The sequence below is a fragment of the Solenopsis invicta genome, chromosome 8 (assembly GCF_016802725.1).
Source record: "Solenopsis invicta isolate M01_SB chromosome 8, UNIL_Sinv_3.0, whole genome shotgun sequence".
In the NCBI taxonomy this organism is placed as follows: domain Eukaryota; kingdom Metazoa; phylum Arthropoda; class Insecta; order Hymenoptera; family Formicidae; genus Solenopsis; species Solenopsis invicta.
The window spans coordinates 3,949,072-3,961,889 of NC_052671.1; the positions used below are offsets into that span (position 1 = coordinate 3,949,072).

General features: G+C 33.9%; 2 protein-coding genes and 1 long non-coding RNA gene across 5 annotated transcripts; 1 reads left to right on the forward strand and 2 right to left on the reverse strand.

Moving 5' to 3' along the window:
* Positions 1–185: 185 nt before the first annotated feature.
* Positions 186–4,747, forward strand: LOC105199622. Of its 2 annotated transcripts, XM_026134542.2 has the most exons (5): positions 186–2,626; positions 2,695–2,971; positions 3,089–3,359; positions 3,553–3,719; positions 3,814–4,747. In XM_026134542.2, the coding sequence occupies exons 1-5, from the start codon at positions 2,517–2,519 to the stop codon at positions 3,955–3,957; spliced, it is 969 nt and encodes a 322-aa protein (XP_025990327.1). In that variant the 5' UTR covers positions 186–2,516; the 3' UTR covers positions 3,958–4,747. The 2 variants fall into 2 exon arrangements, with proteins under 2 accessions (XP_025990327.1, XP_011165094.1); XM_011166792.3 differs by having other exon boundaries at positions 186–2,971.
* A 6-nt stretch (positions 4,748–4,753) lies between these two features.
* LOC105199621 (dihydroxyacetone phosphate acyltransferase) lies at positions 4,754–8,437 on the reverse strand. Of its 2 annotated transcripts, none has more exons than XM_039452509.1 (6): positions 7,730–8,437; positions 6,597–7,007; positions 6,010–6,523; positions 5,600–5,892; positions 5,188–5,441; positions 4,754–5,099 (listed from the first exon to the last, which is right to left on the reverse strand). In XM_039452509.1, the coding sequence occupies exons 1-6, from the start codon at positions 8,046–8,048 to the stop codon at positions 4,764–4,766; spliced, it is 2,127 nt and encodes a 708-aa protein (XP_039308443.1). In that variant the 5' UTR covers positions 8,049–8,437; the 3' UTR covers positions 4,754–4,763. The 2 variants fall into 2 exon arrangements, with proteins under 2 accessions (XP_039308443.1, XP_011165093.1); XM_011166791.3 differs by having other exon boundaries at positions 5,600–5,871; positions 7,730–8,435.
* Positions 8,438–10,379: 1,942 nt separating this feature from the next.
* LOC120358451 lies at positions 10,380–12,189 on the reverse strand. The gene is made up of 3 exons (XR_005575406.1): positions 11,959–12,189; positions 11,720–11,882; positions 10,380–10,540 (listed from the first exon to the last, which is right to left on the reverse strand). It is a non-coding gene; the product is annotated as an uncharacterized LOC120358451 (long non-coding RNA).
* Positions 12,190–12,818: the final 629 nt, after the last annotated feature.

Below are 12,818 nucleotides of genomic sequence, written 5' to 3' on the forward strand. Positions count from 1 at the left end.
TTTTCCAAAAGATCTTTTCAAAATTAGATCTGTTTTATATATTTTAAATATATTATAGGATTGCTTTTAAGGAATAAATGTTTTATGTAAAGAAAATATATAATCATAATATATGATATATTAATTTAAAATATAGTATATAAATATGTTAAAATATGTTAATTTAAAGCTTTCAAAGTATAGTAAATATAAAATGGTGATATGGTATTTCAATTTTCATTAGCAGCAATTAGCAAATTTTTTTGTTAATTTGATTATTTATAATCTAAGCTTTACATAGCTTTAAAAAAGAATATATATATTGTTCTTTGCGATTATTATGATATTAGAACGTCTTTAAATGAAATACTTAAATGCGGCGGCTATACATATACTCTCTTTCTAAAATTTGCTTACCGATGGTATGAAACGATGATTGTGTCAATAGTCAATACAAGATAAATAAGGTTGACTTAGATTAGCAAGCTAGAAATTAGTATTATATATGCGAAAAAAACTTATTAAAATTATTAAGATGGTGCAAGGAAGGTTTGTCATGTTTGTTAAATAGACTCGAAATGTTGCATAATCTCTATTTTTATCAAATAAAGTAATTAACATCAACTATCAATACACCAACGTCCTTTTAGAGAAAACATTTTTAAATATCTTTTTAAAGATTTTAGATTGATAAGTCTCTATTTAAAAAACAGCGCTTAATAAAACGACGAATCTTTTGCACCAGCCTAATAATTGATTTATTCAAATGAATATATTCGAAATATTTCACAAATAGCTGAGACAAAGATAAGATGCAATTTTCCTGAAAGGAAATATTTCTATATTTAATAACCACTATAAAGAGAATATATTCGATTTTGAATAGTTGGGTCCGCATAATCGTATAAATTGGAATTGGATCGTAAACATAATACCCTTAAAAATACGGCCTATATCTTGAACAACCTTTGTAAGTAATAGCAGTAGTAGAAAAAAAACCTATACATTTCATTTTGTATCGCGTAATGCAATAGTGCAATTTTTACGTTCCTTGAGAACAGAATAAATATATCCACTGAGGATACCACAATGCAAAATGACGATAAACATAAAGAAGTAATTGATATACTTGTAACATAAGAGATATAAACGCGCGCGTCGCACAACAGGCGTTAATATTTGTTATATTTTATAACAACTTTTAAAAGTTTATTGTAATCTTACTCGTAGGATATCGTAGATCAATGTCTTATGCGCATATTACACACGCACCTCTATACTTAAGAAACTACTTACGCTATGCAAATGTAATCTCTAAGTCGTGTCTGCGCGATCAATTTCGTGCTCACGGAAAGAAAACGCATTTACAATACTCGATGCATTTAATGCCAATGCATTTAAATGTTCTTCCTCTATAAAAGGAAGAAGGATACTCCAACGTAGGAACAAACGCTAATGTTGTCGTAATCTCTTATACTTATTATCGCGCGCTAATCTTGTGCTTTTACGCGTTTGCGGAGGCGGGATATATCGTATATGTATAAGCAATGTTCATGCGATACTTAAAAAGAGTTTTATTGACTCTCGTGTAATTGCACACCAAAATGCGATTTCCATTTTTCATTCCATACTTTAAGCGGCATTAGTACTTTTTGAACCAAGAAAAGCGCAACATTGCGTTGTTATGCGTATGTTATGTACTCGATCTGATAACCCCGAGATAAGAGAAAAAAATGTCACCGCAAAACCAGCGTTATCGCAAAACGCAAATGTCTCGAACAATACAGATTGCCGGCTTATGTACTTAGTGCCACAATTTATATGTCACAATTGAATGAAAGTCACAATTTATATGTTAATATTCTTTTTGTGATAACGAGGGATTATAATTGTAACAAGCGGCAGCACGACTCATATACGCGCGTTTTTCTTCGCAGTGCGTTAGATTGAGCAGAAGAGAGGATGGCTTTTCAGTGTCACGTGAGTTTTGATATTAAATTAATTTGTATGATATCGTTCTAAGTCTTTTATCTTGAAAAATGGTACCAATAAACTTGGAATTTGCCTTATCCAAAAAGTAATGTATTTCTACATGTCATCCATTCCCCCGCGAATGCGTTTCTGCGAAATCTCCCTCTTGCGGAAAATCACGTTTCCATCAGTATCACAAGAAAAGGATAAGTCGTTGACAAATTAAATTAGCATCATGCAAGATAAACCGTGGAGAAGAAAGAGGAGGCGGCCTTTTCTGTAACAACCGTTTCCGACGCGTGAGCATCATCAGCCGTTTCGTTCTCTTTAATTCTAACAGAACATCTCTGCTGGAAATAATGGGGGTCCCCTCGCGCGTGTCCCCTGTCAGCATGTCCAGGCCCAACGCCGGACAGTTTCCGAATTACACGTGTGCAAGTAGGGATTCGGGAAAAGTATTCTTGTGCGTTACTCGATTAGAAACGACACCGCTCGCGTGCGAGAATGAGATGAGTTTCACTCTTATGGGATAACGTACAAATAAATAAATAACGTTGCGTGCAAATATGTTTGTGCGCGGCGCGTTTTGCACTCTGTGTGCCACAATATTTGTCCTGAACGTCAACGCAGAATGGGTGGACATGCCACAATTCTCGGACGAGACCAAGGTTTACAGGCAAGTCAGCTACACATGTTCGATTTTCCGAATCGTTCTTCATTAACGTTGCTTGTGTACTCTTTAAGGATACCTTCTGTACAGTACGATCAATTTTACAAGTTCAGACGAGGTGACGCGGGCCACATTAACTTTCCGGGTGGTCAACGGAACAGCAGCCAAACTTATCGTCATTCAGCTAAAGCCAGGCACGATATAATGCATGATAAAAGAACGGAGATTAAGAAGATTGATTCCGTCTCGGTGTCGACAACGCCGGCGAACTTGTTTCCTGATCAGATCGCCGACAGTTTCGCATACATTGATACGAATCGTACCGCAACGATCACCGATGTCGTGACTGAGGTAACGGAAAGATATTTGTCGTATAAATAGCTAAAATTAATAAAAGAAAACGTGTATCAACAAAATAATTTATTTTTTCTCAATTAAACATTGTAAAACACATTTTAAATGTTTTAGAATAAATTAAATAACAAAGAAAATGCGACCTTGCCAACAAAGGATACAATGATTAACACACTTACAATTCAACCACCACCGAATACTAAACAAGAAAAAATGTCGCAAGATAAATACGATAATGACACGAAGAAGGACGATGATATATTTCAATACTTGCCCATAGACATACTTAAAAGTGTACACCATACTTTGCAATCGCAGCCATCGTCGGTCGAGGGAAAGATTTACTTTCTTAAAACATTCGAGAAAACATTAATGTCGGAAATAGGTAAAGTTTGCCACACACACTCTTGAGTAGCAATCATAATTTTTTTCTCTTGGATGAAAATGTGAAAAGTGAAAATTTTTATCACTGAAGTTAATGGAAAAATTTTTCACTTTTAAACTTTTAAAAAGTTACATTTTCTCTACTCTGGCATGCTGTCGCGAAAAGTTTTCATATATATCTTATTTACCAACAGAATCTCGTCTTACTACTACTATGGCACCAAGTCGCAAAACAAGAGGTGTCGAGTATTACGGGCACGACGATCACGACGATCATTCCATAGGATTCCCCTCGATAGAAGGCACGCTCTTGGCCATATCGTTCCTCACATTCGCGGTCTATCTCGTTCGATTAGTTATGGTAAGGAATATTCCTCGAGACTAGGATTAGTACTAATTTTGTAAAATTGCATTCCACATTAAAGTGTATAATACTAGAAATAAAATCATTGCAGCTTCTTCTCCGAAATATTAACATGCCCACGACCACTACAACCGCTGCTACAGTGTTTCTCGGCAAAAGAAAAAGATCCACCGATCTCGATGATGATACCGCTAGAATACTTAACAACATTAATAATTTCATTCCTGATCTTTAAATTGTAATATAAAATACTGTACATTGGTGATGGGAACAGCTAAAAAATGGATGATTCTATATGAAAAAATATATCTAAAATATATGGCATAATTTTTCATACGAAGCTTTATTTCATACAAAGTTAAATTTGAAATTTAAAAAATTAAAAAATTTGTAAACTTTATATATACATATAAAGTTCACCTTCGTTGTGAACAAGGTCCACTTTAAAGTCTTTAAAAATTGACTAGACTGCACTATATTCCAATATCGCCATAAAAAGTTTCTAAAAAATAAATTAAGTAAGTCTTATTCAGCCCTTAAGATATCATAAATCTGTTCTTAATAGTTCGACTAGTATACATTTGTCGTTTTTAAAAAATTTATATATATACATACATACATACATATATATACATATATATATATATATATATAAACATTTTTTTTACGAGAGTTTTATTGCACACAATCTAGTGCAATGATAAAGAATCTTAGAACTTACGTATGCGCATAGAAAAAAGTAAAAATTATTCAACTATATGATGATTTTCGACAATCTGATTTTGTAAGAACAAAGCCTCGTATAAAAAAAATCTTATTTGGATATTTTTCTTCTCTATTTTTACAAAAGATAAATTTCTTTTTTAATTGTGATCGCCAATAACAGCATACCTTATATGTCTATAATCGAAATCAAAGCGGAATGTATCAGTATCAATTACATATATCTCATAATTAAAATCAATTAGCTATTATTAATTAGCCTTATTATTAATACTGTTGTTATTAGCGTACCAAATTCATTATTTCGCACATAAACTGTTACAACTTAGCTTGTACATCTATCGATGGCGTTGAAATAATTAAAGGAAACGCATCAACGTAAGTTATCGTGGGATGTTGTAAGGGCAATTCACGCAACGCACCAATGAGATATGTCAATTTCATTTTATCCGTTTGATACGTATTGGTATGTTTCTGGTGTATAATGATACCTTGCGATAATAAACTAGACCACGATGTGTTGCACAGATCGAGAGATAAACAATAGGGATGTTGGCACCAATCCTTGGTCTCAAATATTAATCTTTCCACTTCTTTTTGCGTTTCAACAAGAATCGTCCGATCCGTGAGTTCTACCGACGTTCTTTTAGTCCACTAGAAAGAAAAAACATACTAATGTTTTTAACACATGGTTTCTCACTAGATTTAGAGCTTTTTTTAAAGTTTTTTTCAAATTTCTTACCTCAGATAATAAGATACACATCACGTATATAATGTCTATGAAAGGTAATATAACGTTATGCAAGATAGAAAACAGTTTAATGTTATTTCCTACAAAAATTGAGTCATTTGCCACATATAAACAGTCCTGTGATAGCAATATACTCAGTGATCTTTCCCATTCCGTTTTAATTAAAGTTTTGTCTTCAATTGGACGCATCACGAATTCTGTGCTGAGCAGTTTTCTTAATAGTTGATATCTTTCCAAAGCTACTTCTGCAAATCAAATAAGAATTAATAAGAAAAATGAATAAAATGAACATTTTAATCAATGTGTGTTACATTCACACATAAAAGAAAATAATACTTTAATATTTTATTATGTTAATTGCTAAATTGAAATAACCATTACTACTAGTATTTGTAATCATTACCGGTTTGAGTGCCATTCTGTCCTATTGTTGCAGTAATGAAAGTTGTCTCTGCAAGAAAAGCCAAGGTTGGATTGATATAAATTGAAATATTAATAGCAGATACTGCCATTTGCAGAGTCTGTTCGGATAAAGGATATCCCTTGATATTTGAATAATTTATTCGTTTCACTCCTTTATGCCTCTGTTTGATTTTTAACGTGTTCGAATCGAGGACTATTAATTCATCATGTGGTTTTAAAGATTCCAATATTTCTTGTTTGATCTTATCGGTACTGCAACAAGCATAGTGTATTCTGAAGGTAATTTTTATCTATAGCTATATTTGAGACAGTTAATGAGCGAACTAGAATAATTAAAGTTGTACATGCATATTAATTACCGCAATTTCATATTGTGGAATTTTAACTTACGTTTCAGTTTCATACATCAAGGCTTTCAATGACTTGGTAACAAAGCTTTTAAACCATTGATAATCTTGGACCAACACATCGAGCGTATATAACTCTCTTGGTTTCGTCTGAATTCTTTCATTGAGCAATAAAGCGATGATATTAATTGGCATAAGTACAATATTTCTCTTATGTGATTCTATTATAAGATAGGCTATATTCTCCACAACGGACGATGGAATTTTGAAAGATGGTTGTAAAACTTTCCTCTGGCGATATGACTTGTCCACAAATTGACTGGCAGATATTGGTTCCCCAATGTTAAAGAAAATGCGTCCGTGAGCGAAAGGTTTTTGTAGAACGGAAAGCGACCGGAAGAGTCCAGCCGTACTCTCTTTCGGCTTCGGGACTCCCAGCATCTCGTAAACAAATAATAATTCTTCCGGCGGTCGTTCGTAATTAATACTCATAGGTACAAAATGTATGTCAGGTACGTCGCCTTGAAGCAAACTTTCTACAATAATGGACAGAAGACCTGCGAAGGAATAATATAAAATTTAATATTTGTGTATGTGTGTAATTTGAGATTATTTAAAAATCTTGCTCACCATATTTCGGCATTGTGCTCTTCTGACTACGACTCCGTGTACCCTCGACAAAGAATTCTATCGCTCTGTCACTATGACTAACGATGGTGTTGATGTACGCTCGAAAAATTTGCTTGTATAATAAGTCATTCGAGAAACTACGTCGTATATAAAATGCTCCCGTTTTGCGCAGCAACTCTCCCACTATTTTCATATTATAAAAATCCATGCCAGCCGCGATGTTCGGTAATGCCATGTCATAAGAAAAGAGAATGTACGACAACAGAATAAAATCCAGATAGCTTCTGTGCGATGGCACATAGATATACTGCACTTGAGATATTCGCGTTTCCTTCTTCAAGTCAAAAAGTGTGCTTTCATTTATATAAATCTTCGAGAACATCCTCTTCATAGCTTTTGTAATGAAGATACCTGGAATTTTTCAAACATAAGTATGAGACATTTAGCAGAAAATTAACCTGCTCAATCATTAGAGTTGCAATTATTTTATCTTGTTGAGGTTCATCATTCTTTTTCTATCCTTTAACTAAATCATTTATTGATCATAACTTGATTGCATTTGCACATATCAGCTTATTAATTATTAGCTTATTAATTATTAATAAATTAACTTTAATTCATAGAATTAGAAAAAAATAAGTTAAACTGAGATTAAAGTTCCTAGTAAACAGACATGGATTGAAAATTTGTAATCCATTTTAATTCATTTGAATACATTTTGAATAGCAAGAATAGCATTATGTCATTTCAAGACTACGTCACAGATTAAATGGATTGCAAAAACTTTTTTTGAATTGAAAAAATAGAAATCTTGTAAATTTAAGTCTATTTCATGGATTAAAATGGATTTAAGGAATTCTTAAACTTTAATTGAATCAAAATAAACTCAAAAATTTGAATTCGGTAATGATCACACAAATTCATTTTTATTCATTTCAATCCATTCTGTTTGCTGGTTTAATTTTCATTGATGCAAAATAAGCCCAAGACAACAAAGCATCACATTAATAAAAAATTATAATCCCAATCAATTTGTAAAAAATATTGGATAAAACAATCAATGCACATAGTGCGTAAAATTTAAAATATTTGCATGGTGCAAGTGAAATTTAAAATTCACAAAAAATGTATACCTAGCCAACGGACCGTCGCCAAATCCGCTTTACTAGCCATCTCGTTTATTACAGCACGAGCACGGCTTTCGACATCCTTAACTCCAACACCCGCCGTCCTTGCTATCGTGTCGATGGCAACTCTGACCTGTTTGTCCTGCAGGACAGCCTGCATGATCTTCTCCCTGTCGTAGACCGACTCCGGTGGCAGCATGTGCGGTAACATCGGCTCCATGGAACGCGTCGCCCACAAGAAGTCACAATCTCTCCGTCTGTACTCCAGCATGTCGACAAACCCGGCGTTTCGCTCCATCTCCAATCCGTTAATGTGCGACGACATCTCGCCACGCGATTTGTTTGTCAGACTCAATGTTTGCAGAAGCCGAGATTTAAAAGTCAATTAATTCGTCACCTCTTCCATCAACAGCTGTCAGCTCTGTTTAACGAGCACGTCGCTTTAAGAATGTCCAATTCATTTTGAATCTCACGTGACGCGAGATCTCAAGAATATTTCTCACACAACAGAAAAAGGTGCCACGTAAGAAGAAATTAAGGATAATTTCAGGATGTCAACAGTCGTAAGTAAATCAGATGATTTCTGTATTAAAAAGAAATCGTATTTGTCGAGTTGACGTTACAGATTGAAGCTGAAAGAGATCCTTCTCTCTCTTTCTCTTCTTATTCTTTCACGTTGTGGCTGTCTCTCTGGAATGAAAGCATGGTGAAAAGGATAGCATGCTATACTTCCACCTAGAGTCACTAGAAGTAGACAAGGTCCGTGGATTGGCGTTGGAGGGGAAGGAAGGTCGTTGCATAGCCGCCATTTTCGAGACAGCGAGTCAGTGTTAGTGTATGTACGTAGATAGTAAGGTACTACAGCTATTAGTTGTGTGAGTGAGCGAGTGTGCAGTAAAAGTATGGCCGCCGCCATTTTCGTTCCACATCGTTGAAGTGGATGCAACGACCTTCCTTCCCCTCCAACGCCAATCCACGGACCTTGGAAGTAGAGAGTCTGGACTTCTCGGGGTTCAACGTGATTGAATGCACGTGACTGCACCTAAAATGGCAGCACCAATACGGATCTCTGTTTAATCCTCTTTAGCCAATGCGATAACAGCATACAACATGTCAAGTAAAGCCTGCCGCAGACGATACGTTTTTTCTTACTGGATTTCTAACTGGATTTTCTTACTTGCTACCGTACGGACAATGGTACTGGCCGTGCTACTGGCCGTGGCTTCACACGGTGCGAATTTTCGTACGGGCTGAGCAACTGAAATTTGTTTCATAGAAGCGGCACGCTTAAATATGGATGAGATAGATGAGATGGATGAAATTATTGCAACAGTTGTACAATCGTGTTCATTATAGTTGCGACACTTTTTCTTTGATGGTTTTTGGAATGTAGCCTTGCTCATCGAGCGGCGAACGTAATTGGTTGGATCCACAAGTAAGAACCAATCATGTTTTCAGTTCTCGTTATAGTTGCGCGTTCAGAAACGCATCGAAGAAAAAGTGTCGCAACTATAATGAACACGACTGTACACCCAAGGACTTTGATTCTGTCCATGGGGAAATTTTCCAAACTGAGAAGTCAGCACTTTCTACATACTTGCAGTTCATGATTAATGAAACTACTAGAGGTTATTGGTCGTTACGTTAATCATGAACTGTAAGTATATAGAAAGATAGTGACTTCTCAGTTTAGAAAATTTCCCCATGGACAGATTCAAAGTCGCTGGGTGTACACCCAAGGACTTTGATTCTGTCCATGGGGAAATTTTCCAAATTGAGAAGACGCTATGTTTCTACATACTTACAGCTAACATAATGGTAACCTCTCTCTCTGACCGGCCTTTTACACACGGCCTTTTCTATAGGACGGTTCTTTCCTGTATGTATTATATACGTTTACAATTTTTTGAAAAGACGTACGCCTATTGGATAATCGCGCGTCGCGTGTCGCAAATCGCGCTGGTCTGCCAGATATATATATATATATATATATATATATATATGTTGTCCAGCCTGAATCACGAATAATTTGAAAATCATTAGACTCTGGACATATTTTTTTGTTACATTTTGCCAACATTTTTTTCTAACATTATTTACCTCAAATATTTTCAGATTTGAAAAAAATAAGCGTCAATGTTAAAATATTGAAAAAATTATATTTTCAATATTTTAATATTGACGCCTATTTTTAAAAAATCAAAAAATTTTAAAAAATTAAAAAATTGCGACATACTATTAAAATCCTTACATCAAGTTGGTTACATTGTTGTAGCTATTACATCTGATATGGATCCGACAAATACGAGATTATGGAAAGATTTAAGTATTGGTATCGATACCAATAGTCATTGCAACAATAACACCATAAATACAAAAAAGCAATGTCTTACACATCCTCTGGATAATTCATAGAAAATATTTTTTTTTGTAGACATCCCTTATTTAGTAAAATTTGCAAGAAATCATTTAATTGATTCAGGATTTTGTGTAAGAGATAATGTCAAAAATAAAAAATGCTTGAAAGAATTACAAAAATTAAATGCAAATAATTTCACAATTGCTTATAAAATAAGTAGTATGCATTTCAAAGCGAGAGAAACACAAAAACAGAAAGTAAAACTGAAAGTTCAAATATTCTCTAATTTAAATGCATTAGCTATTTGGTGGTGTAGAAGTAAATGAAGTAATTAGTTTTTTTACACATGTCCAGCTGGGAACAAACCGCAGATGTTTTGTCCAATGATAATTGTCCAATAACTGATTTGATCTTTTCAACAGCTCGTCGCAATATAGTCGCCACAGTGAGTTGCACGCCTATAGAATAATAAATTTAGAACAACAAAACAATATAATAGAGAAAATGAATTCATGCATTTATTACAAAAATGCGGGTTTGAAAAAAACAAGTCTGTTGCAATTTCAAAACCTTAGTATGTAACAACTCCTTGCAAGAAATATTTACATACATTAACCCTTAAATACAATGATCCTGTAAAATACGTAAACACATTTTCGGGTCTGGGAGACTTTTTCAACTTTGAGAAGTTATAACTTTGGATCCAATTAACATTTTTCAACAATCTTTTTTTTCACATAAAAGTTCAGAATCTCAAAAATGTGACTGCATAATCGGCATTGCCAAACAATGATTTATTGTTAAGTTATAAAAGAAAAATCATTAAACAAAAATGAGAAATTGTTCAAAAATCCACTTTTTCTTTAAAAAATTATATTTCCCCAACAAAAAACTTTTAAGGACTTTTAAATACGGTATTTTAAAGCTAAAAAGTCTAACTTTTTAAAAAATTATGGTATTGTTGTTCCTTTTTAAAAGTATAATTATATAACAAGTAGAATATAAGATATTTTTGAGTGTCTAAAAATTCACTTTTTTAAAAAATCATATTTTAGCAACAAAAAAACTTTTAAAGACTTTACAATACGGCGTTTTAAAGGTAAAGAGTCATACTTTCAAAAAAAATTATGTCACGGCCATTTCTATTAAAAAATATACTTACGTAATCAGTCAAATATGAGGTATTTTTGATAAACTCAAGGTGTTTAAAATTGAAAATTGATATGTTTCATAATGTATTTCGAACCCTATGCAGAAGCCCTCTTTTTCACGGCACTATAGTATTTTAACTTTAGACAGAGTAACATACGCAAACGGACCTGTTTGAACGTGTTTTGTCCAGTTTTTTTACATAAAATTACACACAAAAAAGTTTCACTTACACTATATCGGTCGCATTGACCCTAACAAAACTTTGCTGCCGTGCCGTTCAAATTATAGTTGACTAAAAAAGTTGATCAACCATATCAATCGAAAGAGCAGATTTCAAACTTTTTTTACGTCCTCGTCCGAACCTCCTATCTCACACAGCAAGCGTTCGAAACTTCATATGGGGTTTCTCAGACCCACTTATGTGTTTAAAGGTTAAGAATAAATACTCGGCCCAAGAGTTTGACATAAAATATTTAGATACTTACTAGACGACTAAATCAAAATATTTTTGAAAACTTCTGTTTGTATTTAAGGCTCCTGGTTCCACAATATCGTGTTTACGACTTGTGTGCGAGAAGACATTTTGAAGATGTTCTGGGAACGTCCATCAGATGTCCTAGAGACGTCTGTGATACAGCCCAAGAACGTCTGTAGTACGACCCAAAGATGTCTATTTTATTGTCTCCATTAAAAATATCCGTAAAGTGTTTGTAATAATAATTACACGCAAACAGGGACCCTATTTTCTCGAAGTAATGCGAAAAATTTTCCTATGCAAAAGTGACGCTACGCGATTGCTGATTGATATATATACACTCGACACAAATTAAGGAATCACCTATTCTGACTCCGGAAAATAGGCGTAATTCAAGACAGTGTAACTTTGTCAAAAATGATCGTAAAAAATTTTTAAAAAAAGCATTTTAAAGCTTGAAATCTCTAGTTTTGAGATTAATAAATCATTAAACGATTTACACATTGTTTACAGTTACGCGGATTCAAATAGAGATGCGTCAAATCTTGAAATTTTTTATAAATTTTACAAAGCTCCACGACGCAAAATAAAAATTGCACGCAAATGCGGTTTACAGCATTCGAAAGCATGAATCTTTAGCTTTAATTTGCGTTTACGTAACTTTGTAAACAATGCGTAAATCGTTTAATGATTTATCAATCTCAAAACTAGAGATTTTAATCTTTAAAATGCTTTTCTTTTTAATTTTTTTACAATTATTTTTGACAAAGTTACACTGTCTTGGATTACGCTTATTTTTCGGAGTCAAAATAGGTGATCCCTTAATTTTGTTACGAGTGTACTTTTAGATTTAAAAATATCAAATCACAGAGAGATCGCGCAACGTCACTTTCGCGTATATTAAAAAGAACAGTGCTCCAGATATATATATATATATATATACAAAACTGTATTTATGTTGTCTGATTATTTAAATTTGTCGTAAACGCGCGCGCGCACGGATACAATTCACAGTGAAGAGCGAAAGCGCTACTACGCCTGCTTGCCTCTCTTTTCACCCCTCCTTCGCTGTGGGTACATTCAAATGAGTAACCGCTGGTGACTCACTA